The sequence below is a fragment of the Felis catus genome, chromosome B1 (genome assembly GCF_018350175.1).
Source record: "Felis catus isolate Fca126 chromosome B1, F.catus_Fca126_mat1.0, whole genome shotgun sequence".
Classification (NCBI taxonomy): Eukaryota; Metazoa; Chordata; class Mammalia; order Carnivora; family Felidae; genus Felis; species Felis catus.
Genome location: NC_058371.1, coordinates 60149409 through 60170840, shown reverse-complemented (window position 1 = coordinate 60170840; position 21432 = coordinate 60149409). Strand labels below are relative to the sequence as shown.

General features: G+C 33.5%; 1 protein-coding gene across 1 annotated transcript in view; it reads left to right on the top strand.

Moving 5' to 3' along the window:
- Nucleotides 1–299: 299 nt before the first annotated feature.
- ANXA10 (annexin A10) overlaps nucleotides 300–21432 on the top strand; it is a 98463-nt gene continuing 77330 nt past the window's right edge. Inside the window, exon 1 of the mRNA XM_011281585.4 lies at nucleotides 300–405. Within this exon, the coding sequence (XP_011279887.2) occupies nucleotides 388–405 (18 nt within the window). The 5' untranslated portion in view covers nucleotides 300–387. The remainder of the gene's footprint in view (nucleotides 406–21432) is intronic.

Genomic DNA, 21432 nt, shown 5'->3' with positions numbered 1-21432 from the left:
AGAGAAAATAAATCATTAACTTTGTGGTTAATCAACTTACCTTTCCATAAGTCATCTGCTTTTTCTAAAGATTACACTTCTTTCATTGGTTGGCTAATGTATGTTTCTTAAATCAACACAGGACTGGGGTTCTATTTATTTTGTGCAATAATTCTGCCTACTCACTTATGACCGATAGTTCAGTGTAAATACTGTATCTTGAGACATGCTGTATCCAGAATGACCCTACGTTTTCTTTCCTGAGAATCTGAGGTGAATGGTAGACATATAAATTTGATTGAACAGTGAACTTCAATTCTTTCTAGCTACATAGGAAAGCAAGTCTATGCAATTGATCACTTAGTAAAACTCTTTTAATCCACTCTGAAGTTAACCACCATCATCAAAATGTTCTGCGGAGATTATGTAAGTATAATGGCTATTTCAATACTTCTTGAGTCTCCTGAGATTTGAACCTTATTTATAAAATTTCATATGTGGTTCTTGACATTTTCATCAGAAAATATTGATGTTATAATTTATTTTTCATTAAATTATTAATTAGAGGATGTTCAATATAACTATGAAATGAAGATAATATTATTAAATCTCAATCTTATTCTAATTTTGAAGTAATTATTCCATAAGGGCAATTTAGATGCTCTTGTTTCATAAGTAACCTGACTGAATTCTCACCGAAGTCTAAGATTTTTTCTCGATATGTACTTCTATAAGAAACTAAAAATTAACTAATTAATTTTTATTTTAAATCTATAATATCTTCAGAAAATAGTTTATTTTTGAATGACTGTTGAATTTAAGCAATGTATTTTGTTTTCATGTTGAAAACATTTCAATCCAACTGCTCTAACAGTCCACAAACTTTTGAAGAGACTACAAAAACCCAGATTATCTAAATATTCATTTTTAAAAGATAGCCATTTCACATGGTCTTAGATATTATATATAATTGTGTTCTGTGTTGATATTTTTTAAATCTATTTCATAGAAAAAGTTTTTAGGAAGCTTTTTATTTTTTACTGCAAATTTTTTATGCAAAAAATATAACAGCATAATTATTTGGTTAACTTTGGGACAAAAATAATATTATTTACTTATTTTAAAAGTATCAATTTCCAAGAAAATTCTATTTATTTTGTTTTTCAAATTAAATATTGAATGAGCATCTAAAATGTGTCCAGTTCCCATCACTGTTGCCTTAAGAAACCTTAATTTCATCATGAGGTTTTAGGATCGCATTGGCAGTTGAGACTTATCATTACTGTTTTATTAATTATTCAGCAGTTACATTTCATTACAGAGAAATAGGAGTCCTTAGGTAATTTAGACCAGCATGGTAAATGATTTAATTTGTAAAAAGCTATCGTCCCTTTCCATTCATTCAAGTACAATTATTTGGAAATGGTATTATATTCTGTATATTGTGTACAGTCTTATACGCCAATTTATCAAAGGAACATTAAGAGAATATTTAAGTCATATTTCAAGGAATATTAGAAGTTATGGTGATGACAAGATTTTAAGGAAATTCGATGATTTGCCATGGTTCTGGAGCAGATAAAAATATCAAAGAGTAAAGAGATGGATTAAAGAGACTGAAATATTCATTTTAAGTATTTTTGAGCATTGAATGGTTTTTACATAATCAATGTCATTTTATTTTAAAGCAATTATTTCTTTTCTTAAGATATATATGGCCCAGGCATTAGAATTCGGTCTCTTTACAGACCACCAGTTGAGGTTAAGTTCATCTGTTTAATCTCTACTTTGGGTCTGGGGTTCTCAAGCAAAAGACAAGTTCTTCTATAGGCAATAAAGCAGAAGTTCTGGATGAATTTTTCACTGGGTTGCTTCTTAAAAACAGACTCTTAGGCCCTCCACTGAGCAATTTCTATTCAATATATGACATCTGAACTTATATGATTGATAAAAATATATGACCAGTTTTTGAGAGCCACTGCAGTAATTCATTAATATCAATTAAAAATAAAGAAAATTTGGGTTGCCTGGGTGCCTCAGTTGGTTAAGCAGCTAACTTCAGCTCAGGTCATGATCTCGTGGTTCATGGGTTCGAGCCCCACATCAAGCTATCTACTGACAGGTTGGAGCCTGGAACCTGTTTTGGATTCTGTGTCTCCCTCTCTCTCTGCCCCTTCCCTGCTTATGCTCTGTTTCTCTCTGTCTCAAAAAATGAATAAAAACGTTAAAAAAATTTTTTGAATTTTTTAATAGAGAAAATTTAAATGTAAGTCAAGCAAGAGGCAAGAATCATAGAAAAGTAGTTACGTTTCTGTAAGAAATAATCATATGTAATCCTTTAAAATTACTTTCTAGAATTAAGGAGGTAGATAACCCTTAATGGTTAAAGTAGTTTAAGTGGGTTAGCTACATTGAGAGGGTAAATTTACCTTTAATGCAATAAGTGTATTTTACTTATGTGTTTGACCATAAGGCTGTCTATTGAAAGCAAGATTTAATTAAATGATTATGGCAAGTCTGGAGGTGTTTTATTAATTAGTCAGATATAAATCACCTTTCAGGAAGATGTTATTAAAATATCCTCCCTACATTGAGGGAAATTGCATTGTAGAGTACTAAAATACATATATTTGCCAAAGCCAGGACCTAAATCCAGTCATCCCTATGTCATTATAATTTGAGATTTTATCCACTATAATATACTGCCTCTTCCAAACATATTGGCCTGATTCTTCTAGTGAAACTGTTGGCTGCTTTTGTCCTGTTGTGTCATCAACTAATCCCCCTTTTTACACAGTAGCATTTAATTTACTATAGATTTATTTGATTATACTCTTCCTTTTTGACTCAAAGTAAACTTTAATCTTTATTCCTTTTCCTAGCCTTTTGACAATATTTTATTTCTACCATATTTATTGATTGATAGAAAAATATTAATTTTAGGAGTAGTACAAGAAATACAACATATTGATATCATAGTCCATACATGAATTAACATTATGTATTATAACTAAAGTAGAAAAACAATTATTAAAATTATCTGAATCTCTACCATACAGCAGGAGCTTTACATAACTTGTCTAATTTAGTTGTTCACAGCAAATCTTTCCATAAGAATACATTTAACATGCAAAAATTTTGTCTTCTTGGAGACACCAGATATTCTGTTCAGTGGTTCTATAATACATTATTTTTAGTCTTCACAATCTTCAAGGAAAGTATCCCCATTTTCTACATGAATATACTAAGGCTCAGAGAAGGTCAGTACTTTCCTCCAAGTGAAAAGCCAAGCAGTGGTGATATTGGATCTTGTCTAACTCCAAAACTATTTCTCACACACACAAAAAGTAAAACTGCATAAGTGTGATGATCCTACATACTTACTGACTTCATGTTACAAGGCAAAAAGTAGGTCCTTTGGGAATGCCATTAAGAGGTAGAAAATCAGCAGCAGTATTGTTACAAAGATGCTCTTACTCATAAATTTTTCCCAAAAATGCTCACCAAGGAGCATCAAAGCCAAACAGCAATTTAGACAATGTCTAGTGTGGGCAACCTGACATTCCACATTTTAGCCCAACTAATAGGGAGCAAATGCATTGGCACTTAGCAATGAATTAGAGGTAGTGAAGGAAGAGCACTCAGTAAATCAGAAACAAATTCAGGGCATTCTATCCAGGAGTGATTGCAAGCTGAGAAGACCTCCCATGGGAGCAGGAGCTGTTGATTAGGCAAGATTATTTTTAAATCAGGCTTTTTCTATTGAAGGATATTCCTGAGAGAAAAGTTTCCATCCAAAAACTCTGACTTTGATTATTTATCTGCAATATGACTTACTGAACAAATATTAATGAAAGGTTATTCATACTTTAGATTGCTTTCTACTATCACAAGACTACATTGTCTGAACTTTACACACTTTGATTCAACAAAAGTTATGAATCATGCTAGTTATGCTTCAACTTTTTCTGAAGCCTCTGTTGAACTAATATGTATTGAACTGGAAAAATTAAATGTAGTAACTTTTTCCTTGAAGCAATATATAAGCATGCTGTTAAAATTTTTAAGCCCCCTTATAATAGCTATCGATTGCTTTTGAATATAAGGGCTGGGCAAATACAACTATAAAACACCTCAAAAAGGTGCTCTATTATTAGTGTTTACGTAGCAACAGTTCCAATGTTTTAAACCTACTCTAACTCAAAAGCCCTGCCCTTCAGTAGCCAATGCACTACTTCTAGAGATGAAATTAAGTTTGTTAGCAAGTTAAGTTTACACATACACACATATATATGTGTATAATCATTCACTTGTATATAAACACAGACACACAGGGGCGCCTGGGTGACTCAATTGGTTAACACATCTGACTTCGGCTCAGGTCATGATCTTGCAGTTTGTGAGTTCGAGCCCTGCATTGGGCTCTGTGCTGACAGCTCAGAGCTTGGAGCCTGCTTCAGATTCCCACCCCCCCCTTCCTCCCAATTGCACTAGGTCTCTCTCTCTCAAGAATAAATAAAAGATTTAAAAAAAAATAAAAGTAAAATAAACACAAACACACATACATACATACACACAATATATGTGTGCATTAATAAAATTTATTAACAAATTTGAATAACATCAAAATTTAATGAATGGAAATAGTCTCTTAGATTCAGCATAATATTTATTTTTAAATGGCTTCTACCATAGTAAAAATATTTTATAATCCAACTTCCCTCACCAGTTACTAGTAAATTCTTTTTTTTTATAGTAAAATTCTTCAAAAGTTCATTGCATTCAATATATTCAATTCCTCTACTCCAATTCTCTCTGAATCTACTTTTTTAAAAAGTTCATTTTGAGAGCGAGCGAGCACACATGTGCTCCCGAGTGAGGGAAGGGAAGAGAGAGAGAGGGAGGGAGAGAGAGAGAGAGAGAGAGAGAGAGAGAGAGAGAGAGAGAATCCCAAGCAGGCTCCATGGTGTCAGCATGGAGCCCTAGGCGGCGGTGAATCCCACAATCCATGAGATCATCATGACCTGAGCTGAAACCAAGAGTCAGATGTTTAACCAACTGAGTCACCCAGGTGCCCCTCTCTGAATCCATTTTAATTGGGTTTTCACTCACTTCACTTAAACTGTCCTTAAGAATATAAACAGTGACTTGATTCCCTGATTCCCATACCCAGTTCTCATCCTCATCTTATTAGATATGTGAGTACTGTTTGACGGTCTCCTTTGCCAGGAATATCCCAGGGTTCAATTCTTGAAACTTATCTTTTTCCTTTTTATAGTCACTCATTTTTTCCTTACATCCAAAATAATGTCTATAATGTAGACACTACAATGTATACACAGAGCCTTCTTTGAATTTATATGTCAACCTAACATCTATGCTAGAATCTCAGAATCATAACTAGGTGTCTGCTCAGTGAGTAGAAACTGCATTGACCTAGCACCTCAGGTCAAAAAGAAAGGCAAGGCAAGGCAAGGCAAGGCAAGGCAAGAAAGGAAAAGGAAAAGGAAAAGGAAAAGGAAAAGGAAAAGGAAAAGGAAAAGGAAAAGGAAAAGGAAAAGGAAAAGGAAAAGGAAAGGAAAAGGAAAAGGAAAAAGGAAAGGAAAGGAAAGAAAGGAGAGAAAAGAAAGAAAGGAAAGGAAAGGAAAGGAAAGGAAAGGAAAGGAAAGGAAAGGAAAGGAAAGAAAAGAAAAGAAAAGAAAAGAAAAGAAAAGAAAAGAAAAGAAAAAGAGTCTCTGACTCTTCTCTTTCCCTCATACCTTAGAATTAACCTATTAACAAAATCTTTTGGCTCTACATTAACAATATATTATCTGACCACCTCTTAGTACTTCCACTACAACTACCCTGGTCCAAGCTACCATCATCATCACTTGCAAACTTTATGCAATAGCTTCCTATCTGGTCTCTCTTATTTCCATCTCTGCTCTCACTTCTAGGTACTAGGGATACCACAGTGAATAGGATTGTTAAAACCTCTGCATTCTTGAAATCTGTATTCCAGTGGTATAGGAAATACCGTTATTCCAGAATTCAACAAAGTCGTGAAATAAGAGGTAACACATTAAAAGGGAGCAGGCACCTGTGGCACCTGGGTGGTTCAGTCAGTTGAGCATCTGACTTCGGCTCAGGTCATGATCTTACAGTTCATGAGTTCAAGCCCGGCATCAGAGCCTAGAGCCTGCTTTGGATTCTGTGTCTCCCTCTCTCTCTCTGTCCCTCCCCTGATCACGTTCTGCTCTCTCTGTCTCAAAAATAAGTAAACATTAAAAAAAATTTTTTAGAAAAGAGCAGGGGGGCACCTAGACACTCGGTTGGGCATTCAACTCTTGGTTTTCATCTCAGGTCATGATCTCACAGTCTGTGAGCTTAAGCCCCACACTGGGCTCTGCACTAACAGCACAGAGCCTGCTTGAGATTCTCTCTCTCTCTGCCCCTCCTCTGCTGTCTTGCTCTCTCTTAAAATAAATAAATAAATAAACAATTTTTTAAAAAAAAAACATTAAAGAGGAGACTGTGAGAAAAATTTTGTCCTGGTTTACACATTTTTAGAGTATTTATTATAATAGCAAGAACAATAATAAAACTTAAATTTGTAGAATCATTTCCATTTGCAAAAATGCTTATAGTATACAGATCATAGCACCTGTGGAAGATAATACTGCGCTGACATTCCTGTCTAGATTTGTTGATTTCTCTTAAATTCTAGAGTGTCCGTATGATTTTAAAGTCATTCAGGAAGTTATTTTGACATTATATTTCTACTATTAACATTGATACAGTACACTCATTAAAATAAACATTAGGTTAAACCCAAACCCTCTTCAAGTTTAAAGAACCAAAGAGCTGTAAAAGTCACAGCAGAAAAAATATGGTTAACTATATTTTTAATTCTTGTAATTAATCAACCTATTTAACAGACACCACAGGAAAGAAAGTCATCAGATTACCACAAATCACTTTTAAAACTATACTACTTTTGTTAAATCACAAGATTGAAGTCTTAAGAAATTATGTTTGAGTAACAAGACTCATAGTTATTTTAATGAGTCATGTATTTCTGGGACTAGGTGGAATGGAAAAAGCAAATAGAAAGACACCATTTAGAGGGCATTACTTGCTGATTTGTCCTTTTGTAGTACACCTCCGAGACCAACACCCAGCCCTCTATCTACCATAGATTTCTTCTATCAGCAGAAACTCCTTGTAATCAGGAATATCCTGGCTTGATTCACCAAAAAAGAATGGATTGCAGGATTTTTTTTTTAAGTATTTCAGAGTTCATGCTATCAATCTCCCTGACTCAGCCTCTTTTGAAAAGTCTCCAAAGATTCTTAAAACTCTGCTTATAACCTGTGGACCTGCTTTTCTCATTCAAAGAATTAAAAACACTGTTTCTTAAGACCCATTTTCTTTGCCAACATCCCACCTTATCACAACACATAATTATAAATATATTCTTTTCCCACTACCCTTCTATTTATGTCTTTCTTCAGACATTCTGGTAATTATGCTAGAAGGAACCAGAAAAACATGTTAACAGTATAATAAGTATCATGTAAAAACATAAAAGTAATCATAGGCTATTTGTACATAAGATATAGGTTATGTATTATTATGGACAAAGTGGGAATCAGCTTTACTCAAGCTGCTTTGGATTGGCTTTTCTTCCTTATTTTGTGGCAATTTATAATAAAGCAATAAGCTGTCTTAATGTATTTTATCATCCTATTTCTTAATTGCAACATTTGTGCTATTTTATTTTTCAAGTTAAAAAACAACCACTTTAACCCCAGTAGACACATTGTTCTAAGTAATGTGTATTAGTAATGATTTTAAAAATATATGAACAATGGTATTTTACATCTGGAGATTCTTGTGTTGTTGTCATCACTACAATAGTAATCTTCTTGAATTATTGTTCAATTCTTTAGAGATGTTGAATATATGTACACATTCTTCTAGACTGTCATTTAGCTGTCAGTCTCAAAATATCAGTGTTTTAAAGGGTAAGTGAGAAACCAGACAAAGGTGCTATAAGATAGAGGCATTGGTGCCTGGGGGCACACACACCCTCTGTGTACTTTTCATCACCTGTTGTGCTGACTACTGCGTGTTTAATCAAGCTTGCAGCTCATATATAAAAAAGTAAATATTTATAGTGAGCACAGTAGTCCCTTCAAAGCAAAAAGGGGTCAGATTTATGAACCCTCAAGATAGCCGAAATTATTGGTTTTGAAATGAAGATTGTTTTGTGCAACCAAGGTCACAACTGAACCTATCACAGCATAACGTCCACTAGAAGCTCTTCACTGTCTCACTCCCCTACAGTTCATATTTTGTTTCATCCTATGGTGAATAGTAGGATGATGGTGTGTGGATATGCCACTTCCTCCTTCAAGATATTAAATGTTCTCTAATTTTATGATTTAGTGGACTTGGTCTTCTTCTTATGTAAAATAATGATGTAGACTAATCTGAAAACTTCAGAGATGAAAATGGTTTCAGAAAATGTCATTTAACTTATTTGCAGAGGGAAGTAAGTATTAAATAATACCCCTTCTCAGAATCACAGGATTATGTATAACTTGTCTGCCCATAAAAACCAAGAAACAGGTGAGTCAGCCTCCCTCTCAAATATTATGCTTCATATGCTCTCTTAAAAAAAGATGCAGGAGTGCAGCTTTATGATCTATATTTATTTCCTTTCATTTCTTTTAATTCCCTTCATGTATTTAGAGAGGAAATGTATTCAAAAGGAAATTCACGTAATCTAAAATTTGATGTAGGAACTAATTGTTAGAATAGGTATAATGTACTCTAGTGCATTACATGGTCTACTGTACTTTCCCCTGCCCCAGCCCTGGAATTAGCCACTTCTCCAAGGAGCCCTGATGCCCTTCATTGAATAATAATACTTAAAAACCTAGATCTGGATGCTGGGTGTGCTCGTTGCTACAGGGGCATCACTGTTTATAAGCTCTTTAAGGTGACAGAGCAATGAAATATCTGAAAATGCTAACCTATATATCTGCACACATCTATATTTATTTCTGTACATATGTGTTTGGATACATACACATATGTATGTTTACATCTACCGATCTACCTACATATCTATCCATCTATCTACCTACCTACCTTTCTGTGTGTGTGTGTGTGTGTGTGTGTGTGTGTGTGTGTGTGTCCAACCGTCTGTCTCTCTCTCTCTCTCTCTCTCTCTGGCTATTATCTCTTCCTATTGACAACTTCAGTCTAACCCAGCACCAAAATTTTAACCTCCTCTATTATTTAGAATTCCTCACACAGTAAAAATCGTGAATGTCAATATCTAAAATATATGCTTATTTGCTGGACACTAGCATACATACCTTAAAATGTACCAAGCCACAGCCCTGTGAGAAACAATTTTGCCAACAACACGACATTGGGTTCTTTTCATCTTTTGCTTCACAATATCCGGTTAAATGCTATTTGCCAAAGTTACTTGGGACGCATCCCTTCTTCCAACCCACTTTACTGTGTTTATGAGATTCGTTTGTAATTTAGATTTGTTTCCTACAATCTGCATTCCTTGTTGGATTCCCTCTATGTGTGACAGAATACGCTTTTTGCGGTATACAGTTGTTTGAGTTTTGAGTCATATATCCAATACTACATTTCCTTATAGAAGACTCTCATCATCCAAAATATCCTCCACCACACTTCTCATTTATAGTCAACCACATCCCTAAACTCTCAAGTCCTGGCAAATATTGATCTGTTTTCCATTCCTCTAGTGCTCCCTTTTCCAGATTGTCACATAAATAAATTCAAGACTGTGAAACCTTATGAATAAACCTTCTTTTACTTAGTAGAATGCATTTAACACTTATCCAAGTTGTTGCATGAATCAATAGTTGTATCTTTTTATTGCTGAATAGTAGTCTGTTGAATGAATGTACCATAATTTGTTTATTCATTCAGTTGGAAAGATACCTGGGTTGTTTCCAGCTTTTACCAGTTGCAAATAAAACTTCTATGAAAACTCAAGGTTTTTGTGTGAAGATAAGTTTCCATTTCTTTTAGATAATGATCTAGGAGTGGAATTGCCAGGTTATATGGTAAGAGTATGTTTAACTTTATAAGAAACTGCCAAACTTTCTCCAAAATCGCTGTATAATTTTGCATACCAGTGACAACATTTTGCAGCAGTATCTCATTGTATATTTTACTTTGTATTTTTAATGTATTATGATATTAATAGTTTTTCATATGCTTATTTACTATACCTTCATTGGGAATATGTCTTCCATAAGGCTTAACTATTTTTTACTTCAGGTTTTTTTGTTGATCTCTTAATGGCCTTTATATATTTTGAACAAAAGGTTTTTATGAAAAATGTGATTTACAAATATTTTCTCTGACTCTATGACTTATCTTCTCATTCTTTTAAGAGTGTTTTTCACAGATTACAAGTTTTCAATTTTGACAAAGCCCCATGTATTTTTTTAAATTTTTTTAACGTTTTGTTTATTTTTAAGAGCCAGAGAGAGATAGAATATAAGCAGGGGAGGGGCAGAGAAAGGGGGGAGACACAGAATCCAAAGCAGGTTTCAGGCTGTGACCTGTCAGCACAGAGCCTGATGTGGGGCTCAAACCCACAAACCATGAGATCATGACCTGAGCCAAGGTCAGAGGCCCAACCAACTGAGACACCCAGGTACCCCCCCACACAATGTATTTTTTTCTTTATAGATTATATTTCTGTTGTCATGGCTAAAAATTGTTTTATTAACCCAGTCATGCAGATTTTCTCCTATTTTTATACAGATATTTTCTTCCAGATATTTTATACAATTTTCTTCCAGACATTTTATACAATTACATTAATATTTAGGGCTATGATCAATTTGGGGTTAATTTTTGTGTAAGGTGTGTAAGGTCAAGCTTTATTTTTTTTCATATGGACATCAGCTTTTAAAGGACAATTTCTTGGAAAAACTATTCTTTCTCCATTGAATTACTTTACAACTTTGTCAAAAGCTATTTGTCTATATTTATGCAGCTCTATTGTCAGATTCCCTATTCTATCCCATTGATCTCTTTTTCTACAACATTAGCCAACACCACACTATCATTACTACTGTGGCTTTGTAACAATTCTTAAAATCAGCATTATTCTTCCATTTTTTTTTTCAAATTTGTTTCAGTTGTTCTAGGTCCTTTGCATTTCCATGGGTAATTTAGAATCCAATTATTCAAATCTACATAAAATGCTGCTGGGATTTTTATTGGGATTGTATTAAATCCACAGACCAATTTGGGGAGAATTGACATCTTAACAATATTAAGTTTTTCAGCCATGAAAATAGTATATATATCTCCATTAAGTTATGTCTTCTTTAATTATTGTCAAGTGTGTTTTGTTTCTTCTGTCCAATATATATGCCTTTTAAAAAATTTAATTCTAGTGTAGTTAACATACAGTGTTATATTAGTTTCAAGTGTACAATATGTTGCTTTAACAATTCTATATATAACTCAATGTTCATCAAGATAAGTATACCCTTAATCCGCTTATCTATTTCACCCATCACCCACCCAACCTCTCCACTGGTAACTATCAGTTTGTTCTCTATAGGTAAGAGTCTGTTTCGTGGTTTCTTGGTTTGTCTCTCTCTCTCTCTCTTTTTTTTTTTTCCTTTGTTCATTTATTTTGTTTCTTGGATTCCACAAATAAATGAAACCATATGGCATCTGTCTTTCTCTGACTGGCTTATTTTGCTTAGGGTTATATTCTCTGGATCCATCCATGTTGTTGCAAATGGCAACATTTCATTAATTTTTTTCTCTGTTTCTTCTTGTTTTTTTTTTGTTTCAAGTTTTTATTTAATTCTAGTTAGCTAACATATAGTGTAACATTGGTTTCAGGAGTACAATTTAGTGATTCATCACTTACATATAACACACAGTGCTCATCACAAGTGCCCTTCTTAATACCCAGCACCCATTTAGCCCGTCCCCCACCCACCTCCCTTCCATCAACCTTCAGTTTGTTCTCTATAGTTAAGAGCCCCTTATGGTTTCCTTCTCTCTCTCTTTTTTCTCCCACCTTCCCCTCTGTTCATCTGTTTTGTTCAACTGTTCTGTTTCTTAAATTCCACATATGAGTGAAATCATATGAATTTCATCTTTTCTTATGGTTGAATAATGTTCCATTGTGTGTGTGTGTGTGTGTGTGTGTGTGTGTGTGTGTGTGTGTGTATATATATATATATATCGCATCTTCTTTATCCATTCATCTATTGATGGGCACTTGGGCTGTTTCCATAGTCTGAAAATAATGCTGTAATTAATTAATGTTATAATTAATATAGGGGGTTCATATATTCCTTTCAACTAATGTCTTTGTATTCTTTGGGTAAATACCCACTAGTGTGATTACTGGATCATTTTGTAATTCTATTGTTAATTTTTAATGAACCTTCATACTGTCTTACACAGTGGTGGTACCAGTTTACATTCCCACCAAAGTTGTACGACGGTTCTATTTTCTCCACATCCTGACCAACACAAGTTTCTTGTATTGCTGATTTTAGCCATTCTGACAGGTGTGAGGTGGTATCTCACTGTGGTTTTGATTTGTATTTCCCTGACGATGAGTGATGGTGAGCACCCGTTCATATGTCTGTTGGCATTTGAATTTGTTCTTTGGAGAAATGTCTGTTCAGGTGTTCTGTCCGTTGTTTAACTAGATTGTTTTTGGGGTGTTTAGTTGTGTACATTCTTTATATATTTTAGGTAGTAACTTTTTATCAGATATGTCATTTGCAAATATCCTCTTGCATTCAGTAAGTTGTCTTTTAGTTTTGTTGGTTGTTTCCTTTGATGTGCAGAAACTTTTCATGTTGATATAGTCCCAATACTTTAATTTTGTTTTGTTTCCCTTGTCTCAGGACACATATACAGAAAAATACTGTTATGGCCAATGTCAAAGAAATTAGTGCCAATGATCTCTTTTATTTTTATGGTTTCAGGTCTCACATTTAGGTCTTTAAACTAGTTTGAGTTTATTTTTGTGTACGGTGTCATGAAGTAGTCCAGTTTCATTCTTTCACCTGTATTTGTCTAGTTTTCCCAATACCATTTGTCAAAGAGACTGTCTTTTCCCCAGTGCACATCCTTACTTCTTTTGTCGAAGACTAATTGACTATGAAATCTTAGGTTTATTTCTGGGCTTTCCATTCTGTTCTATTGATCAATGTGTCTATTTTTGTGCCAGTACCATATTGTTTTCATTACTCTAGCTTTGTAATATTATTTGAAATCTGGAATTGTGATACCTCTAGCTTTGTTTTTCTTTCTTAAGATTGATTTGGCTATTTGGGGTGTTTTGTAGTTCCATACAAATTTTAGGATCATTTGTTCTAGTTCTGTGAAAAATGCTATTGGTATTTTGATATGGATTGCATTAAATCTGTAGATTGCTTTGGGTAGTATGGACATTTTGATAGTATTTATTCCTCTCATCAATGAAAATGGAATGTCTTTCCATATGCTTTTGTTGTCTTCAACTTCTTTCATTAATGTTTTATAATTTTCATAGTTTACATCATGAGTTTACATCTCTCTCTCAAAAAATGAATAAACATCAAAAAAATTTAAAAAATAAAACAAAGAAGTTGCTTTCTAAAAAGTAATAATAAATTAAAAATAAATTTTTAAAAAGTTGCTTTCTCTTTCAAGTTTGTTGGGATTTTACACATGAATGAATGTTATACTTGTTGAAAGTTTTTACAGCATGTTTTGATGATCATGAGTTTTCTTCTTAGTTTATTAATGTGATTATATAAATTGATTACTTTTTTAATGTCAAATCAGCTATGCATAACTGGAATAAACATCACTTAGTCATGCTATGTTATTCTTTTTACACATTCTTTGCACTGAATTTTCTTACATTAGGTTGTGTATTTTTGCATCATTGTCCATAAGGATTACTGTTCTGTAATTTTTATTTCTTGTATGTTGGGGTTTTTTTGGTACTAGTGTAATTACAGCTTCATAAAATGAGTTAGAAAGTGTTATCTTCTGTTTACTATAAGATTCAGTAACATTGGTTACTATTTATTCCTTGAATGTTTGGTAGAAATCACCAGTAAAATTATGTCCCTAAAGTTCTTTTCATTGTCTAACTGAATTCAGTTTCCTCAACAGATATCAGACATTTTATATTTGTTTTTCTTGAGTGAGTTTTGATAGTTTTTGTCTGTCAAGGAATTCAAATTGTCATATTTATTGGCATAAAATTGCTCACAGCATTCCTTTTGATAGTGATTTCCTCAGATATTTTCATATTTATATTTTGTATCTTCTCTATTTTTCTTTGTTAGTCTGGCTAGAGTTTTATCAATTTTATTGTTGTTCAAAGAATAAACTTATGTTTTCATTTATTTTCTTTGTTTTTCTGCTTAAATTTTATGTATTTCTACACTTGTCTTTGTTACTTCCTACTTTCTGCTTGCTTTGAGTATAATTTTCTATTATTTTTAAATTTCTTATAACAAAAGCTTAAAATTTTTATTTGAGAACTTTCTTTTGTTTTAACATATGCATTTAATGCTATTAATTTTTGTGTAAGTACTGAAAAAAATTGACTTTTGTAGATGCCAAGCTTGCATGTTGAATGTAGATCATTGACTTTGTTTCTCTAGTCTTTGATAGGGAAAAAGTCCATATGGTCTTGAAAGCTGCTAAGATGTGTGATTATCTTCTGAATGTTTCACAGTATAAACAGTTTTAGATCAATAATATTTTAAAGCATTTATTATGAATTTATAGATTTCTAAGATACATAAGAAATGGGAAAATATCATAAATATGTATGTGGGTACCTAAAAGACTACAAGTTTTAATATTTTACAACTTTAATTTTGTATCAAAATGATTCTTGAAAATGATAGTGTCCCATGACACTCTCATAAGAACAATTAAAACCTAGGTGGGATTATAGGTTGAAGTTAATGATGATAATGGAGAAGAGGTGGAAGAGGAATAAGATTAATAATAATGACTACTGACTGTAATATATCCCATTAATCTTCATAACAACTCAAGAGAAATCAAGCCAGCCTTACTCTAGTGAGATCTATGTGTTCATCAACAAGGAAAAGGAAGAGAAGGCCCTAACTTTTACTGGTTACTTTTTATATTTTACGATATCCAGAGACTGTAATTATCAGATGCTTCCTAGTTATATATTAGAATGATATTTGTTTTAATTTTTCACTTACTTGATATATGTATGTTTCTTTTCATGCCCCCTTCCTCTACTCAAGAATATGATAACAGAGAACAAAAATGCATTAGATAGAGAGATGGAGGTGTTTAAATCAGTGGCATAAAGCATTGACTTCATGCAGTTTCTAGAAGAGTTAACACTCCACATTAGGTGGGGGACCTCATAACTTCTCTCTGGAGAGTCATCAAAAGACAGAGTACACTATGAAATCATTGCCATATCAGTATTCTTTCATATGGACCCCATTGACAATGGCATAAGCAGGCCAATCAAAAAGAGAAGGTATGGATTTACTTGATTAATAATGAAAGATTGAAGGGGCAACCAAGTGGTTCAGTTGGTTGGTTAAGCGTCTAACTTTGGCTCAGTTCATGATCTCATAGTTCCTGAGTTCTGGTCCCGCATTGGGCTCTGTGCTGACAGCTCAGAGCCTGGAGCCTGCTTCAGATTCTGTGTCTCCTTCTCTCTCTCAGCCCCTCCCCTGCTCATGCTCTGTCTCTCTCTCACTCTCTCTCTCAAAAATAAATAAACATTAAAAAATTATTTTTAAATGAAAGATTGAATAATCCAATTTGATGTAAAATAAAAACAGGAGGAACAAAGCTTTGTAATTGGTAGCCAAACGGCTATTAATTTGTTTCACTTCTCATTATTAAATATTTCTTTGAGAATGAAATATAGACTGAGAAAGTAAATTAAGAGAGGTAATGGGGTGAAACAGAACAAAGAATTTCAGTGAAAGATACAAAGCAACTTAAGCTTTAGAGTTTTTTTAAATGAATATCTCTGACACGTTGTTAGTATAAATTAATGCACTATTATATTATTCATCCTTTGTTTAACAGGTATTTTTGGAAAACAGCAGAATAATTTTTCAGGAAGTTAAATTAAGTTTGGGTTATTAATTAGAAACAATTATATATGTGGCTTTTTTTTATTCTTACACTGTCCTTTTAAACTCTATAGGGTTAGTTTCCCATACAGGTCCTGTCTTAGCTTACTCAGAGTGCTATAAGAAAATGTAATGAATTGGGTACCTTAACAAAATAGACATTTATTTCTCACAGTTCTAAAGACTAGGAAGTTCAAGATCAAGGTGACAGCAGATTCACTATCTGGTGAGAGCCCTCTTTCCTGGCTTGCAGAAGGCTATCTTCTCTCTGAGTCTTCACAAGGTAGACAGAAACTCTGTCTTGGTTTCTTTTTCTTCTTACAAGGATATTTAATCCCATCCTGGGGACCCCACACTCAGTGCCTTAACTAAATCTAATTATCTCTCAAAGCCTCTACCTCCAAATATCATTAAGTTGGGGATTAGGGCTTCATCATATGAATTTGGGACAGGCAAAATTCAGTTCATAGGTGACATCATGACTTTATTACTCTTACCTAATTAAATATTAATAAGTCACTTCACTCACAAAATTTATAGAAATTAAAAAATGTCTATGTGCCATGCAAAAATTTTGAATATTTCTTTTTAATTAAAGCTTCTCTCCCTCACCTGCTCCTGCCAGCTTCAGGCCATTAGTAAAAATCCTCCATTAGTAAAAAGATCAAGATTGACTCTTTTATCCTTCTTTGGATCAGTCCTTCACACCTGAGAGCAGTCTAACGGGCTTTCAATATCTCCAGGACGAGGGAAGGGTGAGTATGTAGGGGAAATGTTCAGGAATATCTTTGGTTTTATTTAACAGGTATTTTAGTCACATAGCACTGATGCTCTTTGGCCATGGAAGGTGTTTCTTTGGAATCACAGGAGGTTTTTAGGCTACCTCTCATTGCCAGGAATCTTCTCCTGATTTATCAGTCTGCTCTTAAGAGTTCCTAACAGTCCTTCTGAGGGAGATTTGGAGCCAGATCCTTGAAAATGACTTACCGACTAACTCTTCCTATTTTGTGTCTCTCAATTGGCCCATGATAAACACTCAAGACATCCTATGTCCCAACAAACTCTGGGAGCATGACAAACTCAGAAAATACAATAAATTCTTGGAGTTCAGGCACTCATTGTGAAGCCACCCCTCCTCACTTAAAACAGCTAGTTAGTTATCCATGCAGTCTACCCTTAGCCTTTCCCAGTGTGAATCCACTGTGTTCCCCAAACTCCGTGAACATATATCAAGTTCTCTATGTGGTCTCCTTAATGATTACATTACCATCCAGCTTTCACCTCACTTCCCGTAGCATGACAGGAAGGCCTCACAGACACTATCACTTCTATCCCAATAAATCCCATCTATAATTTTGAATTGAGCCTATTCAATCCCTCAAGGTTGGTGAGTGGCTAAGTGTTACAAAACTAGTGTCTAGAATTTTCCTTGCAAAAGCCACCCAGCTGGTTTATCCTTCACTTTGGAATGTGGATGCACTTGGCAGCTAATGTTTAGCCAGCAGGTTAGAGCTTCAATGGAAACTGAATTATAAAGGGAGCAAAGTTAAAATCCTGCTATAGTGCTATATAAACTTTTTGCCATTTTTTTCTATTATTTGTCTATCAAATGAATATTTCTGTCAACCCTCACTTTCCAAAAAGGAGATTAATATATGTCTTTGTGGAGCAACTCATAACTGATTCCTATTCAACACACCATATTTATTTGGCACTGATTTTCCTTTTGCTATAAGATACCATATGAGTGTTAATGAAGTTTAGTCCCTTTAGCATATGTTCTCAATATTTGTAAATTATCTAAATACTAGTACTGCTTTAGTGCTTACATTTAACTATTAACATTTTTTTAATGAAGAGAAGTGATGTAAAAACATCCCAAATGCAATTTAAAACAAAAAAATGGAATTGTACTTGAATAGATATTACAAAAATTTTAGGTGCGTTACCAATGCTTCAAAGTACAAAAATAAGTTGTGTATTATATTAAAAAGTAAAATAACAAGATTGGATTCCCCCTTTATGTGGATGGTAATCATTTCCTGAATCAATCCTGGTATCATTTTGGCAAATGATTGATAGATTACTTTAAAAATTAAAAAAAAGTGGTGGGGCACCTTACCATATAATTTAGTGACCATCAATATTTTCTGAATCATCTTTTACTTCCTAAACATTTGATGACTTCTGAGATATATAGTTCACCATGAAATCATTCATTGGGTTTATCAGAATATTGACGAACTTTTATGAGTAAAAGCATAATAAAATTTAAGTCCAATGTCCTTATAAAACCAAGTACTAATAAGAAATTAAAAATTACATTCAAATACTTTACACACTTTGTAAGTGTTTCAGCTATTAATAAAATTAGCTAGGATATCTCACTTATCTTGGATTCCTGACTCTAATGCCATCAGTGCATTTCATTAACGAAGTAGAAAGCTGTGAACCAAATTGACATAAAACCAGTCAAGATATAATATGCTTCCTCCGTCCCCTTCATCCCCAGAGCAAATCATGGCTAGATGTGCAACTAATGTCTATAAAGAAAACTTCTGATAATGAATGTCTTCCACCTTTATTATGATACCATTTTCTTCATTTTTTCTTTCTTTTTCTTGTTTGTAGATATTTGTACATCTTGACTCACACTAAACATAATAAAATGCCATGTAGGACATTGATTTAAAACAGTTCAAAGCAAATATTACCCTAAAGAATCTGGCTACTACTTTAATTCTGCATTAGATATTGGTCACTTACATATATACACATATATGTGTGTATAAAGATTATTTCCAAAATTCTAAAACTTTTGTTTGGGTTAAATTTCTTTTAATACAGAAATATAAAAGTTCCTTATTCTGTAGGTAACGACCTTACTTATGGATTACCCAGTCAAGATTTTATTTAGCAGCAAACTGGCTTTTCCTAAAATCATATTCTCTTCCTTTAGTTAATATTAACTCAGAGAAAGGAAAAATGTAAAACCAGCTAGAACCAAGAATTAATACAAAGGTAAATTTGGTTGGTAATAGAACACTATATTTTCCAGAGTTGTCTTTCATTGTCCTAAAAGGAAATAAAATGGTAGGCAAAGAGATGCCATTCTTTTTCCCATTACCATTTCAAAAACATATGGTTCACTTGAAAACATTATCATCGATTTTTCTGTTAAAAGCTAAAGAAATTTTAATTACTAGGAGGCTGATTCCATTTGTGAAACAGATTACTGTGCTTTGAGAATACAGGTAACTAACCTCTCTACAAATATCAAATTAAAGGCAAGTTGTTGAAATTTTAGAATCACTACCCATCTAAGAGCTGAAACATCATTTTGTAGAAGTTTTTTTTTTAATAAATCCAGTTCTTGGGGTGCCTGGGTGGCTGAGTTGGTTAAGCGACCGACTTCGGCTCAGGTCACGATCTCGCAGTTTGTGAGTTCAAGCCCCGCGTCGGGCTCTGTGCTGACAGCTCGGAGCCTGGAGCCTATTTCAGATTCCATGTCTCCCCCTCTCTCTACCCCTCCCCAGCTCACGCTCTGTGTCTCTCTGTTTCTCAATAATAAATAAACATTAAAAAAATTTTTTTAATCCAGGTCTTCACATTAAATATGAACATAATCTCTATCTTAAGAAGGAAATCCTGGACTGTATGTGTTCCATGAATATGAGCAATCACTTAGATCCTATACTGACTGTGCTTCTCCATTAACCTTCCAAAAATGTTACTATGTTTTATGCCCTCTAGATTACATTATATGCATTAGAAATTTTTAACCATTTTTAAAAATTTTTCAGAGTTATTTTTTTTTACATTTATTTATTTTTGAGAGAAGGAGAAAGAGCATGAGCAGGGGAGGGGCAGAGAGAGAAGGAGACACAGAATCTGAGGCAGGCTTCAGGCTCCAAGCTGTCAGAACAGAGCCCCACACAGGGCTCAAACCCACGAACCATGAGATCATTACCTAAGCCAAAGTGGGATGCCACCCATGCACCCCGATATTTTGAGAAATAAATATGAAAGCAGCATTAATGTTTTGAAATAAGAGAATATAATCAACAAAAAATAAAAAATGAATAGAATTGAGAAATAAGATATACTGAAAAAGTTTAAAGTCAGAATTCTATTATTCTGAGTTGCCAATTACTAAGCCAAAGGCTTGTATAAATGCTGAGTCATTTTTATATGTTATATTGAAATAAAAAACTCTTAGCTTGCCAGATATACCCTTGTTGATAACTTCAAATTAAATAAAAATATAAAAGTACTATTTAAATTACAAAGTAGCTATACAAATAATAAGAAGCAAAATGCCTCCTTCACCTACAGAATACTATAGTTTGCAAAATACACTTACACATTATTTTATTTGGGGCATGGATATGTTCATTAGACTCAAATGTCATTTTAGTTCTCTTTAAATAATATATTATTAATAAAATTAAAAGATTGTTATGAGAACTTATTATTAATTAGACCATTCATAAGAAAGTTTAATAGTATATTTTAGTTCTGCTCCATGATATTTTTTAAGTTTATTTATTTATTTTGAGAGAGAGAGAGCCAGGGAGGGGCAGAGAGACAGGGAGGGAGAATCCTAAGCAGGCTCCACACTGTCAGCACAGAGCCCAACATGGGGCTTGAACTCATGAACACCAAAATCATGACCCGAGCCAAAACCAAGAACAGGAAGCTCAACCTACTAAGCCTCTCAGGTGCCCCTGCTCCATGACATTTTTGTCTTCAAAGGTAATAAAACAGCAGAATAGACTTTAAGGTATTTCCTATGGAATGGCCTGGTATGGAAAGACAGATTACCACATAATATGTGATATATATTTCCATTGGGAAAATACAACTATATGTAAAGATATGAAAAGCACAAAAAGAATACTTGACAGGTGTTTCCTTTTAACATAACCATTAAAATATTTAACAATAATTTGTAGACAATAAGGTCATAAATTACTTTTTAACCTTTCTTGGTCAGAGATTTCCTTACTTGACAAATCTATTATATTAAGTGTATATTAATTATTTAATGATAAAAATTTTCCATTCGTATTTATTCTATATATGAAGTCTAGTCTAGCAATTAAGAACACAGGCTTTGGAATCAGACACATCTGGGTCAGAATCTGGGAACCATTATTTACTCACCATATAAACTAGAAACAGAAATTAACCTTTCTAAATCTCAATTTCTTTATCTGTGGCAATAGTACCAACCTCACTTGTTTGTATATTTGGTTGTTTATTTAATTACTGGGAG